Source organism: Lissotriton vulgaris, chromosome 7 (assembly GCF_964263255.1).
Source record: "Lissotriton vulgaris chromosome 7, aLisVul1.2, whole genome shotgun sequence".
NCBI classification, from domain to species: domain Eukaryota; kingdom Metazoa; phylum Chordata; class Amphibia; order Caudata; family Salamandridae; genus Lissotriton; species Lissotriton vulgaris.
In genome coordinates, this window is record NC_141695.1 from 1,730,159,180 (window position 1) to 1,730,181,042 (window position 21,863).

The 21,863-nt window shown below is 43.9% G+C and overlaps 1 protein-coding gene across 1 annotated transcript in view; it reads right to left on the reverse strand.

Moving 5' to 3' along the window:
• The window catches only part of LOC147706481 (alpha-2-macroglobulin-like protein 1), a 690,635-nt gene that overhangs the window by 187,768 nt on the left and 481,004 nt on the right, over positions 1-21,863 (reverse strand). Inside the window, exon 16 of the mRNA XM_086929617.1 lies at positions 2,688-2,844. Within this exon, the coding sequence (XP_086785743.1) occupies positions 2,688-2,844 (157 nt within the window). The remainder of the gene's footprint in view (positions 1-2,687; positions 2,845-21,863) is intronic.

A 21,863-nucleotide genomic window follows, 5' to 3' on the forward strand; every position in this document is an offset into this window, starting at 1 on the left:
ATTGCTCGAATAAATGCTTTGAAAGCACCGTGTTACGTGTGCGGCTCATAGTTTCCTTGAAGGGGGAGAAAGTGTTGTAATGTGTAGCGGCTTGGTCCTGCCACAGAGCTACGCACCGCTAGTAAGTGCGCCGCCATTACCCAGCCATTGGACTACCTTTGTGACTCGTGAATATCGAACCTTGGGTAACGGACACTGCCAGATACTGGAATTTGGCATGGTTCCGCAGCAGTCTTGAAAGGGGGTCTGCAGTGCGGAGCAACACGGAATTGGAGACTATCTCCATCGAGACATTAAAATTGAAAAAGGCAGCCCACCGGAGGGTTTGTAATGTTTGGACTGAATTGTGAAAACCACACATACCATCATCCACTGTAAAATATTATCATGTTGATGCCCACTAGAGGGCTGAGAATGGTTAAAGATCTGCACTTGTGGGGACTCACTATCAGTTTCTTTTTTGCCAGGGCTCACCTCAGAAGAAGTTCCAAGATGGAATGAAATGCGCCAGGATTGCCTGGAATTGCTCGAATAAATGCTTTGAAAGCACTGTGTTGCGTGTGCGGCTCATCGTTTCCTTGAAGGGGGAGAAAGTGTTGTAATGTGTAGCGGCTTGGTCCTGCCGCAGAGCTGCGCACCGCCAGTAAGTGCACCGCCATTACCCAGCCTTGGACCACCTTCGTGACTCGTGAATATCGAACCTTGGGTAACGGACGCTGCCAGATAATGGAATTGGGCATGGTTCCGCCGCAGTCTTGAAAGTGGGTCTGCAGTGCGGAGCAACACGGAATTAGAGACTATCCCCATCGAGACATTAAAATTGAAAAAGGCAGCCCACTGGAGGGTTCGTAATGTTTGGACTGAATTGTGAAAACCACACATACCATCATGCACTGTAAAATATTATCATGTTGATGCCCACTAGAGGGCCGAGAATGGTTAAAGATCTGCACTTGTGGGGACTCACAATGAGTTTCTGTCTCACCCCACCACGGAGACGTTTTACAGCGCCACCGGTATGGGAGCAAGAAGCTATTGTGGGAAGGCGATGACAGCTGCGAGGTCGAGATGTGATGAAGCACACCCCACTGTGGTTTAATTCAACAATATTATGACTCCGAGGCAGGCGACCCACTAGAGAAGGACAGGACACTACATACACCATGAGTCCATGTGTTGGGACACGCCCACTGAGGCGGGAGTTAAGTTACTGTGTAGCTGCCTGGAAAATGTTCGCCTGGGAGTATTTGAGTCAGTGCCTCTGAAGAAGTTGGAAAACGAAACGCGTCAGGCTGGCTTTTTGAAGCTGCTGCTGTATTTGCATCCATTTCGCAGGCTGCTTTCTACAATTATTAAAAGCTGAAATTACCTGGCTCGTGGGCTCCTCTACTTTGCAGGCAAACTTTGTGTTTGTATATATATATATATATATATATATATATATATATATATATATATATATATATATATATATATATATATATATATATATATATATATATATAATATATATTATATATATATCAAAATGTTGTACTTCCATATTTTTTACATCGATTTGTATTAGTCAATGTTTTTGTACTTATCTGTTTAGGTATGGGAGTCGATTTTTCTGTAGTCTATATTTTTTCATAGATATTTGTGACATCCATGCTGTATCAGTGAACCATCCCCAGAATTGAGCCTCACCTTCTAACAGTTCCCCAAGTTCTGAAAAGGTGTTCCCTGTAAGAAACAGACATGGTTGATCCATTCTCCTTAAACAACCAACAGAAACTGCCCTAGGATGGGATAGAGATGGAATTTGAAGCAAATATATGCATTACATAGAAAATGTGTTTTCTCCTGGCTGGCTAAGGTTTGGGTCTTTTCCAAGGATGGTATCTAATGTAACCAAAATTAAATTCAGATTGTGTTTACATTATACTGCTTCTTTATAATTACTGTAAGACTCCCAGATCAATGATGGGGATGATTCAAAAATGTTAATCTCTGAAAGATCCAATGCCAGAAAACAAGGATTGTTGTGCTGATTCCATAAAGACCATACACAGTAAATTTTCAGTGCTATATTTTCCACGCTCCCTAACGAGCTAAAGAGCAGCTTGCGATCCACAAATACATAACAAAGCCAGAAAACATAACTGAAAAATTATATGCTAAGGGACAATATGGTTACATTAACATCATATCTAAAGCTACTAAAATTGGACAGTTATGGTCAATCAAACACTGGGACCATAGCATACCAATAGTCAAGAGAAACCATACACAGAGGGTGATTTAGAGTGGAAGAGAAATCTTACCCTTCATTCTCAGGTCAGGAAGAGGGGGGGTTCATCGGCGAGTAGGATTGAAAGACAGGAATAATACTAAAATGCTTGGCATGGCTCAGATGGTTTACCTTTACCACACTACCCAGTGTCCTTAGAAATGGGGGGTTTGGTAACAGAGTCAAAATAGCATCCATGCCCCTGGACAAGACCAACATTGCATCCACGGTGGCAGGACATAACATTTAGACCTTTCCTTGTATTGCCTAAATACCCACAAAGTAGGGTGCGAAGATGTTGTTGGATTAGCTTTTTGTATAATAGTTGGAACTTCTTCCCTTCTGCAGGTTGAAAATTAACAGTTCTGATATAGAATTAGGGTCATGGAGTCATGCCTGAAAAGATTGACCATACCTTCATGGTTGTTGTGTAAACCATGCCCACATTCTCAAAGCAGCCATCTGGGGACTGGCGTTGCCACAGCCAATTGACTGCCCTAGCAGTCAGATTATCGTCTACAGAGATGAATTCTTCAGCTTGACCAAAGCACTTGACCACAAATGCTGTCAGCCTACAAATAAGAAAGGAAGGAGAGGGGCAGGAGCAGATGGAAAAAAGGGAAGCAGGGACAGGAGGAGGAAAAAGAGTAAAACAATCAGAAGTGGGAGGAATAAAAGTAAAGATAGGCAAAGAGTCAAAGAAAAATAGTGATCAAGCGGAAAGAGGGTGGGGGAAAAGGAAATAAGATGGAAGATGTGTGTGTGTGTGTGAGAGAGCGAGAGAGAGAGAGAGAGAGAGAGTGAAGAGTAATGAGAGAGAGAGATACAAAAGAGGAAAAGGAAGAAGAAAGAAATATGGAACAATGAAAAAGAGTTTCAGAGCAAGTGATAAAGAAAAAGTCATGAGTGAGGGGAGGAGAGGAGGAAAGCAATAAAAAAGAGAAAGAGGGTAGAATTGATGGAGAGTAAGGGAAGGCCAGTGAAGGGTGGTGGAGAAAAAGAGGGAGTGATAAAGAGAGGGAGCGATAAGGAGTGATGGACAAATAAAGGCATGAGAGAGAGTAGAGGGGAATTTAGAAAAAAGGAGTGAAAGAGTGCGACAACAAATTAAGTAGAAAACAGGCATATGAAAGGAGGTGAAGGGGAAGATGCAAAAGAACAGAGGAGGAAAAGGGAAAAAGAGAAAGCAATGGAGAATTGGTAAAGACCAAAGAGAGGAGATAAGTAAAGAGGAGAGATTTGTAATGGATCATTATAAGAGCAAGTAAGATGTCTACATCAGCACATGGAATTAATACCAAACATTCTTTATTAGTAATACTGAGAGCAATTGTATTGTTATCTGGTATTTAACATAAGCAAGAATTTATTGCATATTTTGTAATTAAAGTGATCATATTTTCAAACTCAAACAGGCAAATGGACTAGTGAATTAAAAGTATGAGTGCACATTGGCAGATATCATGAACACAGGAAGGCTACAACGAAAGCACCAACCAATTTAGAAGAACTCTTTGCATAGTGGATGTGCACTTTGTTCCTTTTTAGCAAGTTTTGACTAACACAGCAAAGAGAAACAGACATGGAAATGTTACTCACCAGTAACCCTATTTCTCTGTCACTGATATTCTCCATAAATCCATAAACAGTACAATATCTCTGTGTGTGCAGGATACCCAGAACACCTTTTTACATAAACATTTATACTTAAAGAATAAGAATTTTCTCAATAATTGTAAAATACAAGAAGAAAACATGCTACGGCACGATTCATAAACTCATTTTGTAATATATAAAGTAATACTACAGTAGTAATAATTACTTACTACTAAATGCAATTCACAAGACTACAATTGTAAAACACCACCTCTACTTTATTTTCAATGGGAATCATCACACATGTAAGTTTGTAACCGAACGACCTCCTGTCGTCAGTTACAGACCTGCAAGTAGGATGCGACTGAACCCTGTTCAGTCACATACCTATACCTTCCAATGGGACCATGCATTCCAAATAGAATGCATGCTTTCATTGAAAGAGTAGGGGTGCAGTTCATCCCTGCACTCAGTGGCAGGCACATTCAAGGTGCCAGCCACTGGGTGCAGGGATCAACAGGGGGACACTAACAGGGGATCAACAGGGGGACATGGGTACGTGGCCGCCATTTGGCGGCCACGTACCCATGGGGACACTACTGGGTAGGCCTGGGCAGTAAATTTGTTCCGCTCGCAGAAATTGCGATAATTTGACATTTTCACGTTCCGCGGAGAGCGCAAAAATGTCAAAACTTTCGCAATCTGCAGCGAAACAGAAGTTTTTTCTTGCTTGCGCTTTTAAAATGCGTGCTGTAGCGTCCCTGCGTTCGGCAACGAGTTTTCCTATGTTGGATTGTTGGTAGCCGGTCGCGCTATCCCACTTGAGTTTGCGATCGCGAACACGTCATTCGAGACCCCGAACAGGAAATAAGCATCGCGAGAGGGAGGGACAAGTGAAAACAAGATGGCGACCGCATGAGCAAGTTGGCAAAACCTTTTTCAAAGCGATTAGGCAGAAAATATCTCAAACAGGCGGGGAAAAAAACGTACGCATGTTTGCGGAGATTGTTGACATTTTTGCGATAGTTTGCGAAAGTGAATTTCACAAATTCCGCCCACCACTGCTGCTGGGGGCCCCCAAAGACAGTTTTACACTGCCTTTTGTGCCAGAAAGACCGGCAAAAAAAGGCAGTGGGAAACTGCCATCGTACTCCCTCGGACGGAAAGAGCAGGCCAGAGGAGTACTGAAGGGTTTCCGGATGGTGGATGGACTCTCCCAGCCCGTCATAAGCCATCTGGAAAACCGAGTCGGATTCCTTTCCAACTGAGCTCATCAGAATGGCTCCCTCGGAAAGGAATCCAAACAGCACATTCCGATGAGGGCAGGAAGGGCTCCGACCGTGGTCAATCAGAATCGGTCCCTAAGTAAATATGGAAGGGACCAGGCGAAGGTGCATACTTCATGAAATATGGCAGGCGTTCAGTGAGGAGTAAGGAGGGATTTAGGCAGGCTTAAAGAGGGATGTAGGAAGGGACATGCACTCACCCTCAAAATTAAGAAAACCTATTACTATTGACAAACTGCATTTTTTATATAATGACAGCCAGAATGTACTCAACACAGGAATAAATGCACTACAGCTCAAACCTGGAGAAAATCCAACTTCACACATGTCAAGCCACTGGTCCTGTGACACAGTCCCATAAAGAATAATGTGGGTAGGTACTTAAAATAAAAACCCATTGCAAATGTTAAGATAAATTAAATATTAAAAAATATAAACAACTTCAAATTAATGTTAGAAAAAAAAAATATTGATCACTTCATATTACAATACTCGAATAACCTTTTTTGAATTTAGAAATTAGGAAAAAATATTTGTTATCAAAACAAAATTAAATTACTTTTAAATGAATTGATACGTCACTTTGAAGAATGTTAATGCATTGTAAAGATATACACATTTTTTATTTACACTTCAGAAAAATAACTTTAATTTATTTAAAATAATTACATTTTAAATTAAAGTTATGTTAATTATGCTATATATTATGTTCTTTATTCTATTTTATTTTATAATTAAAATGAATATATAAAACCAATGACCATAAATATTTAATATATGTTTTCAGTAATTGTTCTCAAGTTTAATAACACGTGGAGCAGTGTGGCTCACTGGTTAGAGGAGGCAGACCTGGAAGCAGAGGTCAGCCCGGGACCAGGGTTCAATTCCCGGCTCGGCAGGGTCTTGAGTCCCAAAATGTCCATGGACTCGACAATTCTCGCTCCGGTGCCTACTCGATTCAAGGGTTCACACTCTGCAACTCTGGGCAATAGCTTGCTTAATCTCCACAACGGCCCCTCGCGGTGGGATGCCTGGCTTTCACCTTGCGGATACCCTGCCGGGGTTATCTCACAGGGGAATACCGGGACGGGTTCCCTAAGCAAGCGCTTAGAAACCGCTTGGTGATTTTGCGCTATATAAATTCCTGTACATTTACATTTACATTTATACAATATCGTAGGAAGATCTCCACCACATATTAATATTATTATGATTAATACCCAATGTTTGGAGAACCATGTAGCAGATGCAACCACATCCCAAAAGTGTAAATGTCAATGAGTAGTTGCATCCAGAAATTAGGTTCTAGAAGAGTAGTATGCGCCAATGGTGGGCTAGTTGTAGGTGGGCAATCGAGATTGCCATCAAAATATAGTTATTGTGGACTGTAGTGGTGATTGTCAACATCATCAGCACGCTATAGAGCGTAATATCAGTGTCAAGTACCCAGGACATTCTGTTAAAGATCCGAAAGAGGGCAAAATGATAGGATAAGGAGCAAATTGAACTTAATCTACATTTTTAGGGTAGCACAGAGGGGCACTGATCACATGCGCTCGCTTCAGGTTCACATGTAAGGATCTTAGGTGGAGTAAAAGTAAAATATAGAGAAATAATTATGTACTTTAAGAAATGAATCCAGAAAGAGATTGATTAATAATTCGCAGAATTTCAGCGTTTGCGATCGCAGTTTAGCTATGTGCAATTAAGGAAGGCAAATACCTACTCGCAAAATGAGGAATCGCAAGATTCCTTATTTTGTGCAAGCATTTAGAGAATCACAATTTGCGATATTGCCTTAAGGAATCACAAATTACCACCAACTTTAAATTGGTGATAATTTGCGATTTCATTAAAAAGGCACTTTTTTGCTTTTTCAAAGTGCCCTTAGGGCATGTATGTGCGCCACATGTACACACATGCACAATTCAGGGGTGCAACAGGGTGTCCTTTTGGAACCCTTGCACCCTTGAAATTGTGCATGCAATTTGCGAGTACCTATTGGGTACTCGCAAATTGTGTGCGCAATTCCCATTTATTTCTATGGGCCTCTAGGCCCATAGAGATGAATAGGAATGGTTGTCCTTGATTGCGAATCGCAATTTGCAATTCACAATTCACAATTAAGGAATATTAAGGAATTATTATTGCGATTCCTACATACATTCCATTTTGCGAGACCTTAATAGAGATTTGCTAAAAATTGCTATTAAGGACTCGCAAAATTGATTTTACCTACATCTGGCCCCTAGTCAGCAATAACAACAAGCAAACCTTGGTGAAATAATTGGGTAACAAATACTAAGTTTAGAATGACACCACGGACATCCCTGGGAACCTCGAAAACATTTAGGCTCTTTTATTTTTACATCATTTTGAGTTGCACAATGTTATGTGTATTTTCTTTTTATTAGATAGCCAACTTTCACTGCCTTAGCTACAAGAAATGCCGTGCAGGAGATCTGAGTTATGATTAAGTGATATAGTTATGATTTAGTGAGATAGTGATATGGTATTTGATGGAAATCATGTGTGTGCGTGTATGTACGTATTCTGAGCCAATATATTAAAAACGAGCATCACAAATTATATTAATGATTACTCGTGGAGAGAACTAAAATACCAATCCCACTGCCAACATTGGTGGAGTGAGTGCTAAAGGGTTACAAATGACAATTGGAATATAAACAGACATCTGAGTGTGCCACAAAAGTAGTTGATGTAAAATTGAAAATAAACACTCTTATCCTATATAAGTGTGTGACTACAGAGAGTGTCTCTCCCGTCATGACCATGAGGACTTGATATCCCCTAAGTAAGGGTATTCCCACCTACCCCATGTGTGCTCTGTTGTATTACAGTGCTACCACTTTTTTCACTTTGGATACTTCACTTCTTTGTTTTTACTGTCACAAAAGTTGTGTATGTGTGTACCTTATGTTTTAGCTCTAGCAATTCATGCAGCTACTTAAGTTTCTGAATTCAACCTTACCAAGGTATGAAACCATTTTCCCCTTAGACTTGTTGTGTATGAATGAGTTCATTTAGTATTTAGATAGGGATCTTCATTGGGTCTTATGAAAACTTTTGACCCTTGGCCATGAATATAGACTGAAACATGTCCACAAATCTATGACAGATTGAATCATACTACTCATTATATAGCTGTTAGGAATCAGGATTTTGCTTCCCTAATTAGTCATGGGGCAAAGATTAGAGTGTGCACCAAATGTACAATGATCAATCATTGGAGAACTGTATAATTTCAAAGAGTAGAGGTGCACTCTAGGATGGCCACTGTTTCAGTAGAAGAGTCCAATACCTCCCAAGAACTCATGCGAGAATTCCTCTAAAAATTGTTGGTGCGAGCACCTCTGGGCGCACTTAAATTAGATTTCTTTAAAGAGACTAGTGTGTCTGTTCTCTGCCTCTGTAATAAGTCTGTTCTTAGTCAAAACAGTGAAGTTGTTTTGCAATTGAGCATTTAATTGATGAGAGCGGTGCCAAAGCCTCTGAAGAGAAGTGGAGACACTTAGAAACGCGTCAGAGGTCCATGGCACATTGAACTGCTTAAAGTTATTGTTGCACTGGTAGACTGTATACCATGAAGGCGCTTTAGGAGCTTGTTGCCACTTGAGTGCTCCTTGTACGTCGGGTACTTGGAGCTTGGATATATATATATCTGTGCTTGGAAGGAGAAGGGGTGGTGTTGAGGTTATTAACCTCACGCTGGGCGAGATGTATTCTCATTCTTGCCCCTGCCATAGGGATCTCCGAGCCTGGGGGTTGATACAGTGTGGGGACCAGAGGAGGCGCCTGTAATTCGAGGATTAACACAAGGAAAAGGCTTTAACAAACTTCACAGACTGTCCTGCGAAAATCCGCACAGCCACAAGGCTTGAAACCCCCCCCCCCGCATTACCTACCTGGAAGTGAACAGAAATTTGGGACTTGCGGTTCACGAGAGAATTGTGTGACCTGCTGAGGGTGAGCGAGTACACTGGGGGTGGAGCGTGTCATGACCAACCAGCATGAGGCGGGACATATTTAAAGTGTTGTTTTGTAATGCCTTCTGAACACCTAAGGCGCTGGAGAAGGCCGACTGGGCCGAAATGCATTCGCCGCTGTAATTTTGAATAAAGGTGTCTCCTAGGCTTCCCCCATTGTGGCCTTTGCTCTTTATATATATATATATATATATATATATATATATATATACATATATATATAGCCACACAAAAAGAGTTGCCTCAACAGATGGAGCCCACACGGGTGAAATCATCTGCATCTTTTTAATGGAGACCGTGAGAAGGTAAATGCACCGCCAGCAGCACACCGTCTTTAAAAGTCAAAACGCTGATGCGTTTCGGGCTCTTGCCCTTTGTCACAGGCTGACTTTTTAAATGATCACACGCTGTCGATGAGCGCTTGATTAATAAAGTACCGGCCCGATGGGGGTGGCTGCTCCTGCAGCCTCCAGGTACTGGTAGTGCTTACACAAGTATTCCTCACGTGAGTAAGCGTGTGTTCATTCAGTGAAAGAGATCAAATCCCAAGTTGGTGGCTGATTGCACCGTTGCAAAGCACGATGTTAGCATAACCAGTCCCCAAAGCAGCACCTCGTCCCAACAGTAGACTCACAGTGGCATTTATTTATTTATTTCTCACAGCTACTCAGAAGAGTGTCCCAGCGCTAGCGGAAGCAGAGCGATAGTAGGAAGCGCGTGCATAAAGGCGGAGCAGAGGATTACTGCTGAAACAGCCATGTCTTCAGTAGTCTCCTGAAGTACAAAATGTCGGACGCTTGCCTGATTGCTATATGGAGATCATTCCAAAGGTGTGCTACCTGGACTTGAAAGGAGCGTCCTCCTATGCGGGAACGATCGAATTTAGGCACACTCCTGATGTTGGTGAGATGATCTTAGAGCTCTACCAGGTGTGTAGTAGCTCACTCTTCTCCAAATGTAGGTTGCCCCAATACCATGTAAGGCTTTAAAAGCCAGTGTCAGGGCTTTGAACTGAATTCTGCGGCAGATGGGGAGCCAATGTAAGTTGTTAAGATGGGGATCTAGGGCCCAACATAAGAATGGCTCTGGCGGCCGCATTCTGCACGACCTGGAGTTTACTAAGAAGGGATTCTGCGAGGCCCAATTAGAGGACATTAGGGTAGTCCAGCCTGGAGGTGATAAGGGCCTGGACGACAGTCCTTCTGTGGTAGAGAGACAGAACGGGTAAACATTTTCGAAGCTTTTCAGGGTTCCATAGCAAGTGCCGACCACTGATTGGACTTGGGTGTTCATGTTCAGTGAGTTGTCCAGTTTTACTCCTAGGTTTTTGGCTACTCCCACAGAGGTCTTTGGGGGGGACATATCAGGCGGCCACTACTGTCTCCAGACTTCCTGATCCAGAGCTCTAAAAAGAATCACTTCTGATTTAGCAGAGTTGCACTGGAGCTGGTTTTGACTAAACCAGGAAAAGACCTGTCTCAGACAGTTCTTGATTTTGTCACCATCAAGAACCTCTCCCTTTTTACAGGTGAACAAAAGCTGGATGTCATCAGCATAGGATATAATCATGGCTCCAGCCTCTTCAACTAGAAGGGTGAGGGGAGCCATGTAAAGATTAAACAATAGTGGACTCAAGATCGAACCCTGAGGAACACCCACTTTTATAGGAGGCATGAGGAAGGAGAAAGGCGGATTCCAAACTTCCTGCCTTCTGTCTTCTAAAAACGAGGAGAACCACTTCAACACCGTGCCCCCTACACCACAGTCTCTCAGTCTCTGTAGGAGTCTATCATGGGGCACGGTGTCGAAAGCGGCAGATAAATCCAATAGTATTAAGGCCGCTCTCCCTCCTGAGTCAAGAGTCACTTTGATAGATTCCGATATTTCAAGGAGGGCTGATTCTGTGCTAAAATTAGCGCGGAATCCTGATTGACTCGTATGGAGACAGTTGTTTAACTCCATGAATTATGTAGTAACAGAGTTCACGTATTTTTCAATAACCTTCGCTATGGAAGGCAGGAGCGAAATAGGTCTATAATTTGACACTATTAGAGGATCTGCCGTAGGCTTCTTTAACAACGGCAGAATTTTGGCTTGTTTCCAAATAGCTGGAACCAGGCCACTGCTCAGAGATAAGTTCAGCACAGTATTGACCTCGGCATTGATGACCTCGGCTACCGAAGTCAATCTTTTGGCAGGGCAGGGATCAGCCGGTGAGCCAGATTTTAAGTTCTTCAAAATCGTAAGAGATTGTGCTAACGTAATCGGGGGAAATTGGAGAAAAGTGGCATTAAATGGCAAATTGACATGTGCAGGTTGCACGTTGACCAGTGCGCTGGAGGAAAAGTCGAGGGATGTCTGTATAGCGACTATTTTCTTGTGGAAGAAATCTGCAATTTTGTGTGTCCAGGCTTCCGAGGCTTCGCATTTGGAGGCTGCTGCTGGCGGTGAAGTAAAGTGTTTAACGATTTAAAATATTTCCTTGCTCTTATTGTCTGATATCTCAAACTTTGCTTCAAAAAACCGTTTCTTTTCCTCCAGAATTTTCTGGTGGTAAATTTTTAGTTCTTTTTTGTAAAGTGATTTGCTATCATTGTTAAAAAATTTCCTCCACACCCTTTCCAGCTGTTTACAGACACTTTTACACTTGCGTAGGGTTTCATTAAACCAAGGGGCAGAGCGATGTATTGTCCGTTGAGGGCGTAGAGTCTCGGGTGCTAAGGTCTCCACACCTTGCTTTATCCAATTTTCCAAATTGGGAGCATCCAACTCTAATTTATTACTACTAACGAGAGGATGTGCCTGTAGCACAGAGCAACGGGCCTCCAGGGTTAGCTTGTGGAGAGCTCTAAATTTGAGATGGTAAGTGCTGATTTCCTAATTTTAACCATTGTGATTTTTAATAGGAAATGATCAGTCCAGGCAAGAGGGATGAGCTCCTCAGCCTGGCCAGAGATATTCGAGAAGAAATGGTCCAATGTGGGTCCCTTCTCATGGGTGAGTCTATTTATGAGGGGTAGCAGATTCAGGGAGTTCAGAGTCTCACGTAGTGTAATGCCCTCCAAGCTCTCTAGTTTGTCCATATGTACATTAAAGTCTCCTAGGACCAGAAATTAGTTAAATCTCAGGGCAAGTGGTGCTATAGGATTAGTAATTCCTTTTAAGAATGTCCTGAGAGGCCTGGTGGTCTATATAAAAGAACACCCACCAAAGATTGGTGTGCGGAGTTTGTGCAGTAGAAGCAGAGACTCTCTGCACCCTTGATTTCATCCATGGGGATACTTTTTGCCGAAATGTCTTTTTTTATGATCATTGCAACGCCCACACCCTTCCCAGTGGTGCGGTCCTTCCTTAGTATAAAGTATCCTGTGGATACTGCAATTGCCAGGGTGGGATTGGAGGTGTCAGAGAGCCAGGTTTCAGTTAAAAATAATATATCTGGCCTTGACTCTAATATCAGGTCAGAGATGTGCTGGGCGTTTTTGTTTAAGGATCGTACATTGAGCAGGAAGATATTAAAGTCCTCCTGACTCCTAACATCTCCTTCCTTCGCATTAAGCGTGGGCCCGGGTTCATTTACTGGGTATAAAGGGCAAGTCCAATTGCACATACTGCATACATGGTTCTATTATCCCCAGCTAGTTCTATGTAATTATGGCAATTGTGAGGGGGCATATAATTTTTAAGTACAGCGCCATCATACCTAATCGGATTATCTTGGATGGGAACCAAACCGGCAGCGATTCCTGCCCTGTCCGCCTCCGGGACGCTGACCGGCGCAGACGGGCTTGCCGCCGGCACGCCCGTTGCGCGCGTCTGCTGCACGGTCTAGTACACATCTGGTTTTATGGAGGCCTGGCCGCTCAAACGCTAACCTCTGCAAACCGGATGTGGGCGTATTCTCTCTCCACGCAAACGACGCTGTCGCGGTGGACCGGGGAGAATAGGCAGCAGGTAAGCTACAAAAAAATGTAAAAATACTGTTGGGCTAAAAGAGTCTCCTAATTAAAATAATTCTATGCAGAGAATACTCGATATGATAGAGTGATATAAAATTATCGATTTAAAATTGGCATTCAGTCCGCTACAGATAGCACTCTCTCCCCATGCATCCGATGCAATCTCCCCACAATCGCGCGTCCGCTGGGCGGTCTAGTACACATCCGGTTTTATGGAGGCCAGGCCGCTCAAATGCTAACCTCCGCAAACCGGATGTGGGCGTATTCTCCCTCCACGCAAACGACGCTGTCGCGGTGGACCGGGGAGAATAGGCAGCAGGTAAGCTACAAAAACATGTAAAAATACTGCAGGGGTAAAAGAGTCTCCTAATTAAAATAATTCTATGCAGAGAATACTCGATATGACAGAGTGATTTAAAATTATCGATTTAAAATTGTCATTCAGTCAGCTACAGATAGCACTCTCTCCCTGTGCATCCGATGCAATCTCCCCACAATCGCGCGTCCACATCACCAAGGTCCACAACAGCGGCGGGGCTTCCATCGCGGCTGGCTCGCCGCTCAAATCCACACAACAAGAGTTGCCTCAAAAGATGGAGCCTTCAAGGGTGAAATCATCTGCATCTTTTTAACCACATCCGCGCTCAGAGAATTCTCCTTCTATGCTGGGATTTACTAAATCCCATGCTTCATGACGAGCTGGGCTCGTCATCAGTGTGCGAGGAGGCTACACCATGACGAGCCCAGCTCGTCATGCGCCTGGAAGGGGTTAATTGAGACCGCAACAAGGTAAATGCACCTCCAGGAGCACACAATCTTTAAAAGTCAAAACACTGACACGTTTTGGGCTCCTGCCCTTCGTCACAGGTTGACTTTTTAAATGAGCATATGCTGTCGGTGAGCGCTCGATTAATAAAGTTCCGACCCCGTGGGAGTGGCTGCTCCTGCAGCCTCCTGCTACTGGTAGTGCTTACAAAAGTATTCTTCGAGTGAGTTACCGTGTGTTCATTCAGTGCAATAGATCACATCTCGTGGTGAACATGTCTCCATCATTCCAATGAGCCTATTCGGTAACAGGCTTCCACCCCAGCCTGCCCTACCACAGTATTGGCCACCGCTGATTTGCAGCGCTGTAAACATCAGGTGTCAGTTATATCCTGCTCAATGGTAATCACGTAATGCACTGACCTCCTGAGGCGGAAGCCGGGAGCGCGACTTTGTTCTTTTTTAACAGATTTGAATGTCACTTGTATAAATTGTCTTTAAAAACTTACCACTCCGCTCCTGATTAGCCCGCACAGCGGATTTAACACTGCCGCGGCATCAGTACTGAAACCACTTCTTGCCGCCATTCCGGCGAGCCTCAAGGCCACGCCCCTTTTCAGAGGCCACGCCCCCGCCGCCACTCTATTCTCTACAAATCATGTGCATCTTCCGGACGCGCAGCAGGCGAGCGCAGCGGGCGTGCCGTCTGCGTGCCGAAAGCGCCTAAGGGAAGCCCGTCCGTGCCCGTCCGCGGCCGGCCGGGCCTAGGGGCTCTCCACCATGCCCATTGTACAATACTCTTCTGCGCAGCTCTACAACCTCCAAGACCCGTGGCCTTTGGATGACCCTGTAATTTTGCACATCGACAGACTGGGATTGACAGCTCCGTGCCCTCTCCCATCTCTCCCGTCCTTGCCCTCCCTTCTCCCTCCCCCCCTGGCCCATCTCCCGACCTCCCTGCTCCTCCTGTGCCTACTTCCCTATCCGTCTATTATCTTAACACCAGGTCAGCAGTTAAGCACTGTCACAAACTTTTCATCTTACTGGACTCGCACAATCTGGATCTCTTATTTCTTACAGAGACTTGGTTTTGTGATAACTCCCTTCCCTCTTTGTTAGCTGCCCTTCCTGCCTCATATTACGCTCTGCGCGCCGACCGACCCTCCGGCAAATACGGGCGGCGGCGGCGTCGCTCTGATCGCCAGTAGAGAATTCTCCTTTCAGCCTCTAACCTTTTCCTCCATTGGTTCATCAGACTTTTTAGTTGTCCGCTCACCGTCTTTTAGAGTCCCACTTACCTGCTTGCTTATGTATCGTCCCCCCCAACCCTCTCAACATTTTCTCTCCGGGTTCCAAGATCTAGTGGCCACTTTAGCGGTCAACAACTCCTCCATCTTGGTATTAGGAGATTTTAATTTTTGGCCCTCAGACCCCGCAGAATGCTCGACCTCTAAAGAATTTCTCGGATACCCTTCGCTCCCTCAACTTTGACTCCCACGTTCACTTCCTCACTCACATTCAGGGCCACATCCTTGATCAGATTTGGTCCCTTAATTGTCCTATAGCCTCATTGTCCATCTCCCCCTGCACCTGGTCCGATCACTTCTTGATGTCCTTTTCCCTACACCTTAGCCCAGTCACCAAGCCCTCTCTTCCTAAAAACATCTGGGCGCGCTCTTGGAGCCAGGTGGATGTGGCCTCTCTGTCCGCCACAGTCTCTGCTTCCAATCTGGATCTACACGGTCTGTCATCTTCCGCACAAGCCGACTCTATTAACTCCTGGCTCCTGTCAGGTTGCGACTCTGTCGCTCCCCTCAGGCGGGTGTCCTCCAGACGTGTGAACGACGCGAACCGCTGGTTCAACGAGGAATTGAAGGCCTTAAAACTAACTGTGCGCCATGCTGAGCGAGCCTGGAGGCGAGATTATTGCCCCAACCTTAAAACCCAGTACACCATCCTCCTGTCTCACTACAAAAAATCTATTTTGGCTACTAAGATGGCTTACTTCTCTTCAAAAATCTTGGCTGCCGAAAATCAGCCTAGAGAAATTTTCTCCATTGTTCACGACCCCGCCTACTCCGACAGAGCTACCCTCAAACCCTCCCCTTCCCAGGACTTATGCGACTCCCTTAACACCTATTTCTTGGACAAAATCTCAAACATCAAAGCTAACATCCCTCCCCCCCTTTCCTTTGTCGACCCCCAGTGTCCGTCAGTCGAGGCACGCCTTGACTCCTTCTCCCTTCTGACAGAAGAGGCTTTTATCTCCCTCCTTCCTATGGTCAAATCAGGCTCCCCTCTAGACCCTTGTCCTGCCCACATCCTCAGGCACATCTACTCGGTCTGTGTGCAGCCCCCTCTTACTTTTCTCAACAGTTCACTGTCCCAGGGCATTGTTATTCAACCTCTAAAATCAGCCATCATTGTCCCTATCCTCATAAAACCTGGCGCTGACCCCTCCGCTCTTGTCAACTACCACCCCATCTCAATATTGCCCTTACTGGGGAAGGTACTGGAGCGCCATGTGACCAGAGCGCTCAGTACCTTCGTGGAGGAGAACGGGGTGTTAGCCCCCCGTCAGGCTGGTTTCCGCCCCGCACACTCCACGGAGTCCGAGGTGCTGTCGGTCCTCGACAACCTTAGAGAGGGCATGGACACTAACCACCCCCAGGCCCTGGTCCTCCTCGACCTCTCTGCCGCCTTTGACACGGTTGACTATTCCATCTTACTTTCTCGTGTCAAGGCGGCGGGGGTTGGAGGCTCGGCCTTGGTCTGGCTGTCCTCCTTCCTGAGGGACCGCACCCAGGCAGTGCGCCTGGGCGACTTCTCGGCGGACCTCCGGATAGTACAATGCGGGGTTCCTCAGGGCTCCTCCCTTTCCCCTCTTTTATTTAACTTGTACATTGCCCCTCTCATTTTTGCCCTTCAGCAAATGGAGGTCTCCGTCTATAACTATGCGGATGACCTTCAGCTTATTTTTACTTTATCCCCATCCCCCGAGTCCATGGTCAGGTTCCAGTCTATTATGATCTTTATCCGGGACTGGATGAATTACAACCACCTGAAGTTAAACCCAGACAAAACTGAGCTGGTTTTGACAGGTGGTTGCTCCAGTCCCTGGACCTCTCTCTTCTGGCCCCCCTCCCTAGGTCCCCCCCCTCCCCATCTTCCTCTATGAAAACACTCGGGATTAAGCTGAACAACCAACTCACTCTGCACTCTCAGGTTAGTCTAGTGGTGTCCTCTTCTTTTCTTTCACTCCGCACCATCCGTAGGGTTTCCGGTTTCTTTTCTTTCTCTGCCTTAAATCTCATTGTCCTGGCGATGGTAATCTCTCGCCTAGACTATGGCAATGCTCTATACTGTGGCATGCCCGCTTACACTATGCGGCGATTACAGCTGGTCCAAAACCAGGCTGCCCGCCTGGTGTATAACCTGGCCAAATTCCACCATGTCACCCCACTCCTCAAGTCCTTGCACTGGCTCCCTATCCGAGAACGAGCTCAGTTCAAGATGGGATGTATCACTTTTCAGGCCGGGGTCGGCGCAGCCCCTGCTTTCATCTCCTCGGAAATCAAAGCCTACGCCCCCATCAGGGAACTGCGCTCATCCTCCCAACAATTGTTGACAGTTCCCCGCTTTAGGCGCAAAAAGTGGGGGGGGCACTAAATTCTCCATACTTGCACCCGTCTTTTGGAACTCTCTCCCTGTCCATCTCAGATCCTCCACTCAATATTCTCATTTCCGAAAGGCGTTAAAAACTTTTCTCTTTGCACAAGCCTTTCCACTGTAATTGTTTTGTTCTGCTTCTCCCCCCTTGATCTTTTTGTTTCCTGGGTTCTGCACACCACAGCGCCATGAAACCGCCAGGTGAACGTGCGCTCTATAAATGCTTTAAACTCAAACTCAAGTAGGTGGTTGTCTGCACGGTGCAAAGCACGATGTTAACATAACCAGTCCCCAAAGCAGCACCTCGTCCCAACAGCAGACGCAAAGTGGCGTCACCAGGGTCCACAACAGCGGAGGGGCTTTCATCGCGGCTGGGCTCGCTGCTCAAATCCACACAAAAAGAGTTGCCTCAAAAGATGGAGCCCACACGGGTGAAATCATCTGCATCTTTTTAATGGAGACTGTAACAAAGTAAATGCAACGCCATCAGCACACAGTCTTTAAAAGTCAAAACGCCAACGCGTTTCGGGCTCCTGCCCTTTGTCACAGGCTGACTTTTTAAATGAGCACATGCTGTCGGTGAGAGCTCGATTAATAAAGTACTGGCCCCGGTGGGCGTGGCTGCTCCTGCAGCCTCCTGGTAATGGTAGTGCTTACACAAGTATTCCTCAAGTGAGTAAGCGTGTGTTCATTCAGTGAAATAGATCAAATCCCAAGTGGGTGGCTGTCTGCACGTGCTAGCATAACCAGTCCCCAAAGCAGCACCTCGTCGCAACAGCAGACTCACACTGGTAGTGCTTACACAAGTTTACTTTAGATGTCCAGAATTGAACTATGGGCAACACAACAAGTATAGTTCATTATAAAGTGATTCACTTTTGGCAGTTATTGATAAAAGGCCCAATGGTTTTAATACAGTAGCGAGATAGGTGAGACTGGCACAGATAGAAGATACATTGATTCTATTCCTTGGCTTCTGCTCACCATAATTTCAGTCATGGAATTAACCCAGGATGAGATTTTACTTTGAACAGGCATTAATAACTATGTTTTACTTGGAGGAGCCATTATACATTGTGGATTTAACCATGCATTTTTTTATCTCTAAATGAAATGATGTATATTGCGATGTTTTGCACATATGCGTGTTATTGCACACATATAGCGAATTTTGCACATTGTTCAAGGTATAACTAGTATTGTATGATCCAATTTGTTTTTCTGGAAATTACACTGCTTTGTATGACAATTACAACTGCCATGGAACTAGTTCTAGTATGTCTTCTATGTTTAGCCACCAATCAAATCACATGATCAGTAACACACTATGCACAGTCACTTTATAAACGGTAGTCTCATTTGTTCACATTGTCATGTGATCAAGGCTTTCAGGAGCCGAAACGTTATGGCGGCAAAACAGCGCAAAAAGTAATAATTTGCACCTACTTACCTGGTCCGTGTATGCTGAGGAGTGACAACGACCTAGCTGCTGCGGCTGATCTACGGATTGCTCCATATATATAAATATATATATATATATATATATATATATATATATATATATATATATATATATATATATATATATATATATATATATATATATATATATATATATATAGGCTCCAAGATTTCCCCCGGAAAAGAAGGAAGCGGCCGCACGCGCGTGGTAGGTTTTCGCAAATTAGCAATTTATCTGCACACAACCAGGACGCGTTTCGGCATACGTGCTTTATTCCACTGTGTCAACGTAAACAAAGGCTACCACCATTTTATACATACAATTCTCACGTTGTTTGCTCGGAAGCCTCCAAAAACATAAACATGGAAAGTGGACTAACATTTGTCGTCACTGTGGGGGCCATCTTTGAGTGTGAATATATACATTATTTACATAGATGCAATTATATATACAATATCGTTATATCAATAGCTCAAAATTCATCTATTGATCAGTATCAGTTCAATAGCACACACTCAGGTCCTGCATGAATTTCTGGATTAACACAATTATATACAAAAAATTATTTTTCCGCATATTAGTGACAATTCATACCACTTTCTTTTTATGCAATTAACATAATTGAGCCCTAGATGGGCAAGTTCATTTACTCAAAATGTTTTGTCTCACTTAAATCAATTCATTGGGAAATCGATGGTGTCTATCACAATTTAAGTTCTTGATCTTAGCAAACAATTTCATGTTAAATCACAAAAATAAACCCATATGTTTCTGCAATACAAGATTGTCTCTCATATATTCAAGTAACTTCAGTTACATCAGAGCCCACTTAACCCAAGTGTATAGACAATTCTTCTTCAGAATTAAGGCCAAATGGAATAAAGGTATGCAAGTTGATTATGTATCTCGATTCGAGTCTACGTAATCTTTGTTCCCTATTACCACCTTGTTCACTCATAGGGACGTGGTCGATACAGAAGAATTTGAGAAGTGTACAATCACTGTTGTGACATTCAGAAAAGCGGCTTGCCACTGGGTATGTGGGATCCTTGTTTTCAATTGCACGAGCGTGCTCCAGGATTCTACGCTTCGTAGGGTGTATTGTACTGCCTATGTAAGTTTTCATGCATGGGCATACCAGGCAGTAAACACAAAAGGGTGTAGTGCAAGTTAAAAACTTATTGATTTTCTTCATATCCTTCTTGCTCGGAACCTGATAAGCTAAAACTTTAGAGCTGCTTCTACACGCTTTGCATTTATAACATGGGAAGAATCCTGTCAAAGTACTCAGTTTTGGAACAAAGGGGACTGATTCGTAATGGCTCTTAACCAGATGGTCTTTAAGTGATCTACTGCGTCTAAAGGTTGCCTGAGGATATTTCGGTAATTCTTTACCAACTACAAGGTCTTTTTTAGGATACGCCGTTACGATATAATATTTGTCTCAGTGCCCCAGCTTCGCCAGAAAATGTGGTGATAAATCTACAGGAATCGGTCTCACGCTCAGTGGGTTGTCCCTTTTCTTTCAGTAAACTTCTACGTGGTATCTTTCACTTTCTCAAGTGTCTTGGTCAGCAAATCATTATTGTATCCTCTAGCCTGGAACCTATTGATGGCATCTATTGCTGCGATTTCAAAATCGTCATTGTTTGAACAATTTCTTTTGAAACGAAGCAGTTCACCATACGGTATGCTATTCTTTAAACTCTTTTGGTGACTGCTATTCGCCTCTAAAATCGCATTACCAGCTGTCGATTTTCTAAACAGCTTTGTACAAATCTTGCCATCTCGAATAAACACTTGCAGGTCTAAAAAGGATACCTCTTTTTGGCTCATCTGTCCACTGAAGTGGCGATTAAGTGAGTTTCTATTTAGTTCTTCAATATATGCCTCTGCTTGGGTTTTAGGACCTTTCCATAGGATAAACAGGTCATCTATATACCTGTGCCAGGATATGGTACAGTTTACCCATCTGCTGTACTAATCCGACCAGGCCACCTGCATCTCCCACCAGCCCACAAATAAATTTGCGTAGCTGGGGGCGAAGCAGGTGCCCATCGTGGTCCCCCTTATTTGGCGGTAATGCTGTTTATCAAAAAGGAAGATATTGTTATTAAGAACAAATTCTGCAAATTCCAATAACATCTCATTGTGTTCTGATAGTTCAAGTGACCTTCCTTTTAGAAAGTACCGTACTGCTTGTAATCCTTTGTGATGGTCAATCACTGTATATAGACTGGTTATGTCAAGTACAATCCTCCACATATCCTGCTCCCATGTTATGTCCATAATACTCTTGATAAAATGTGTAGAGTCTTGTATGTATGAAGGCAGTGTTCTGACAAAGTCTGAAAGAAAATGATCTATGCATTGAGACATTGATTCCGTCAGACATCCAATTGAGGAGACAAAGGTCTACCAGGTGGCCTCTTTGTATCTTTAAGAATTTTAGGTAGGTGATAAAAGGTTGATGTTACTGGGTAAGGGCATGAAACAAATGTATGTTCGTTGTCATTAATCATGCCCTTGTCTGCCCATTTCATGATCAGTTTGTGGTATTGCTGGATGCTTGTAATGTATTCTCCTTTAGTAGTTTTTTGGTAGCAATTGTCGTCTGATAACTGGCGCATTGCTTCATGAATATAAAATTCTCTTGTCATCAACACAATATTCCCACCTTTATCTGAGGGCTTATATATTATGTCTTGGTTGTCTTGTAGTTCGTTCAGAGCTTTCTGTTCTCCTCTTGTCAAGTTATGTTCAAAATGATATTTTATATATATATGATTATATGAATGTATGTATATCTATATATATAATTCTTGTTGAAGAAACATCAATTATATA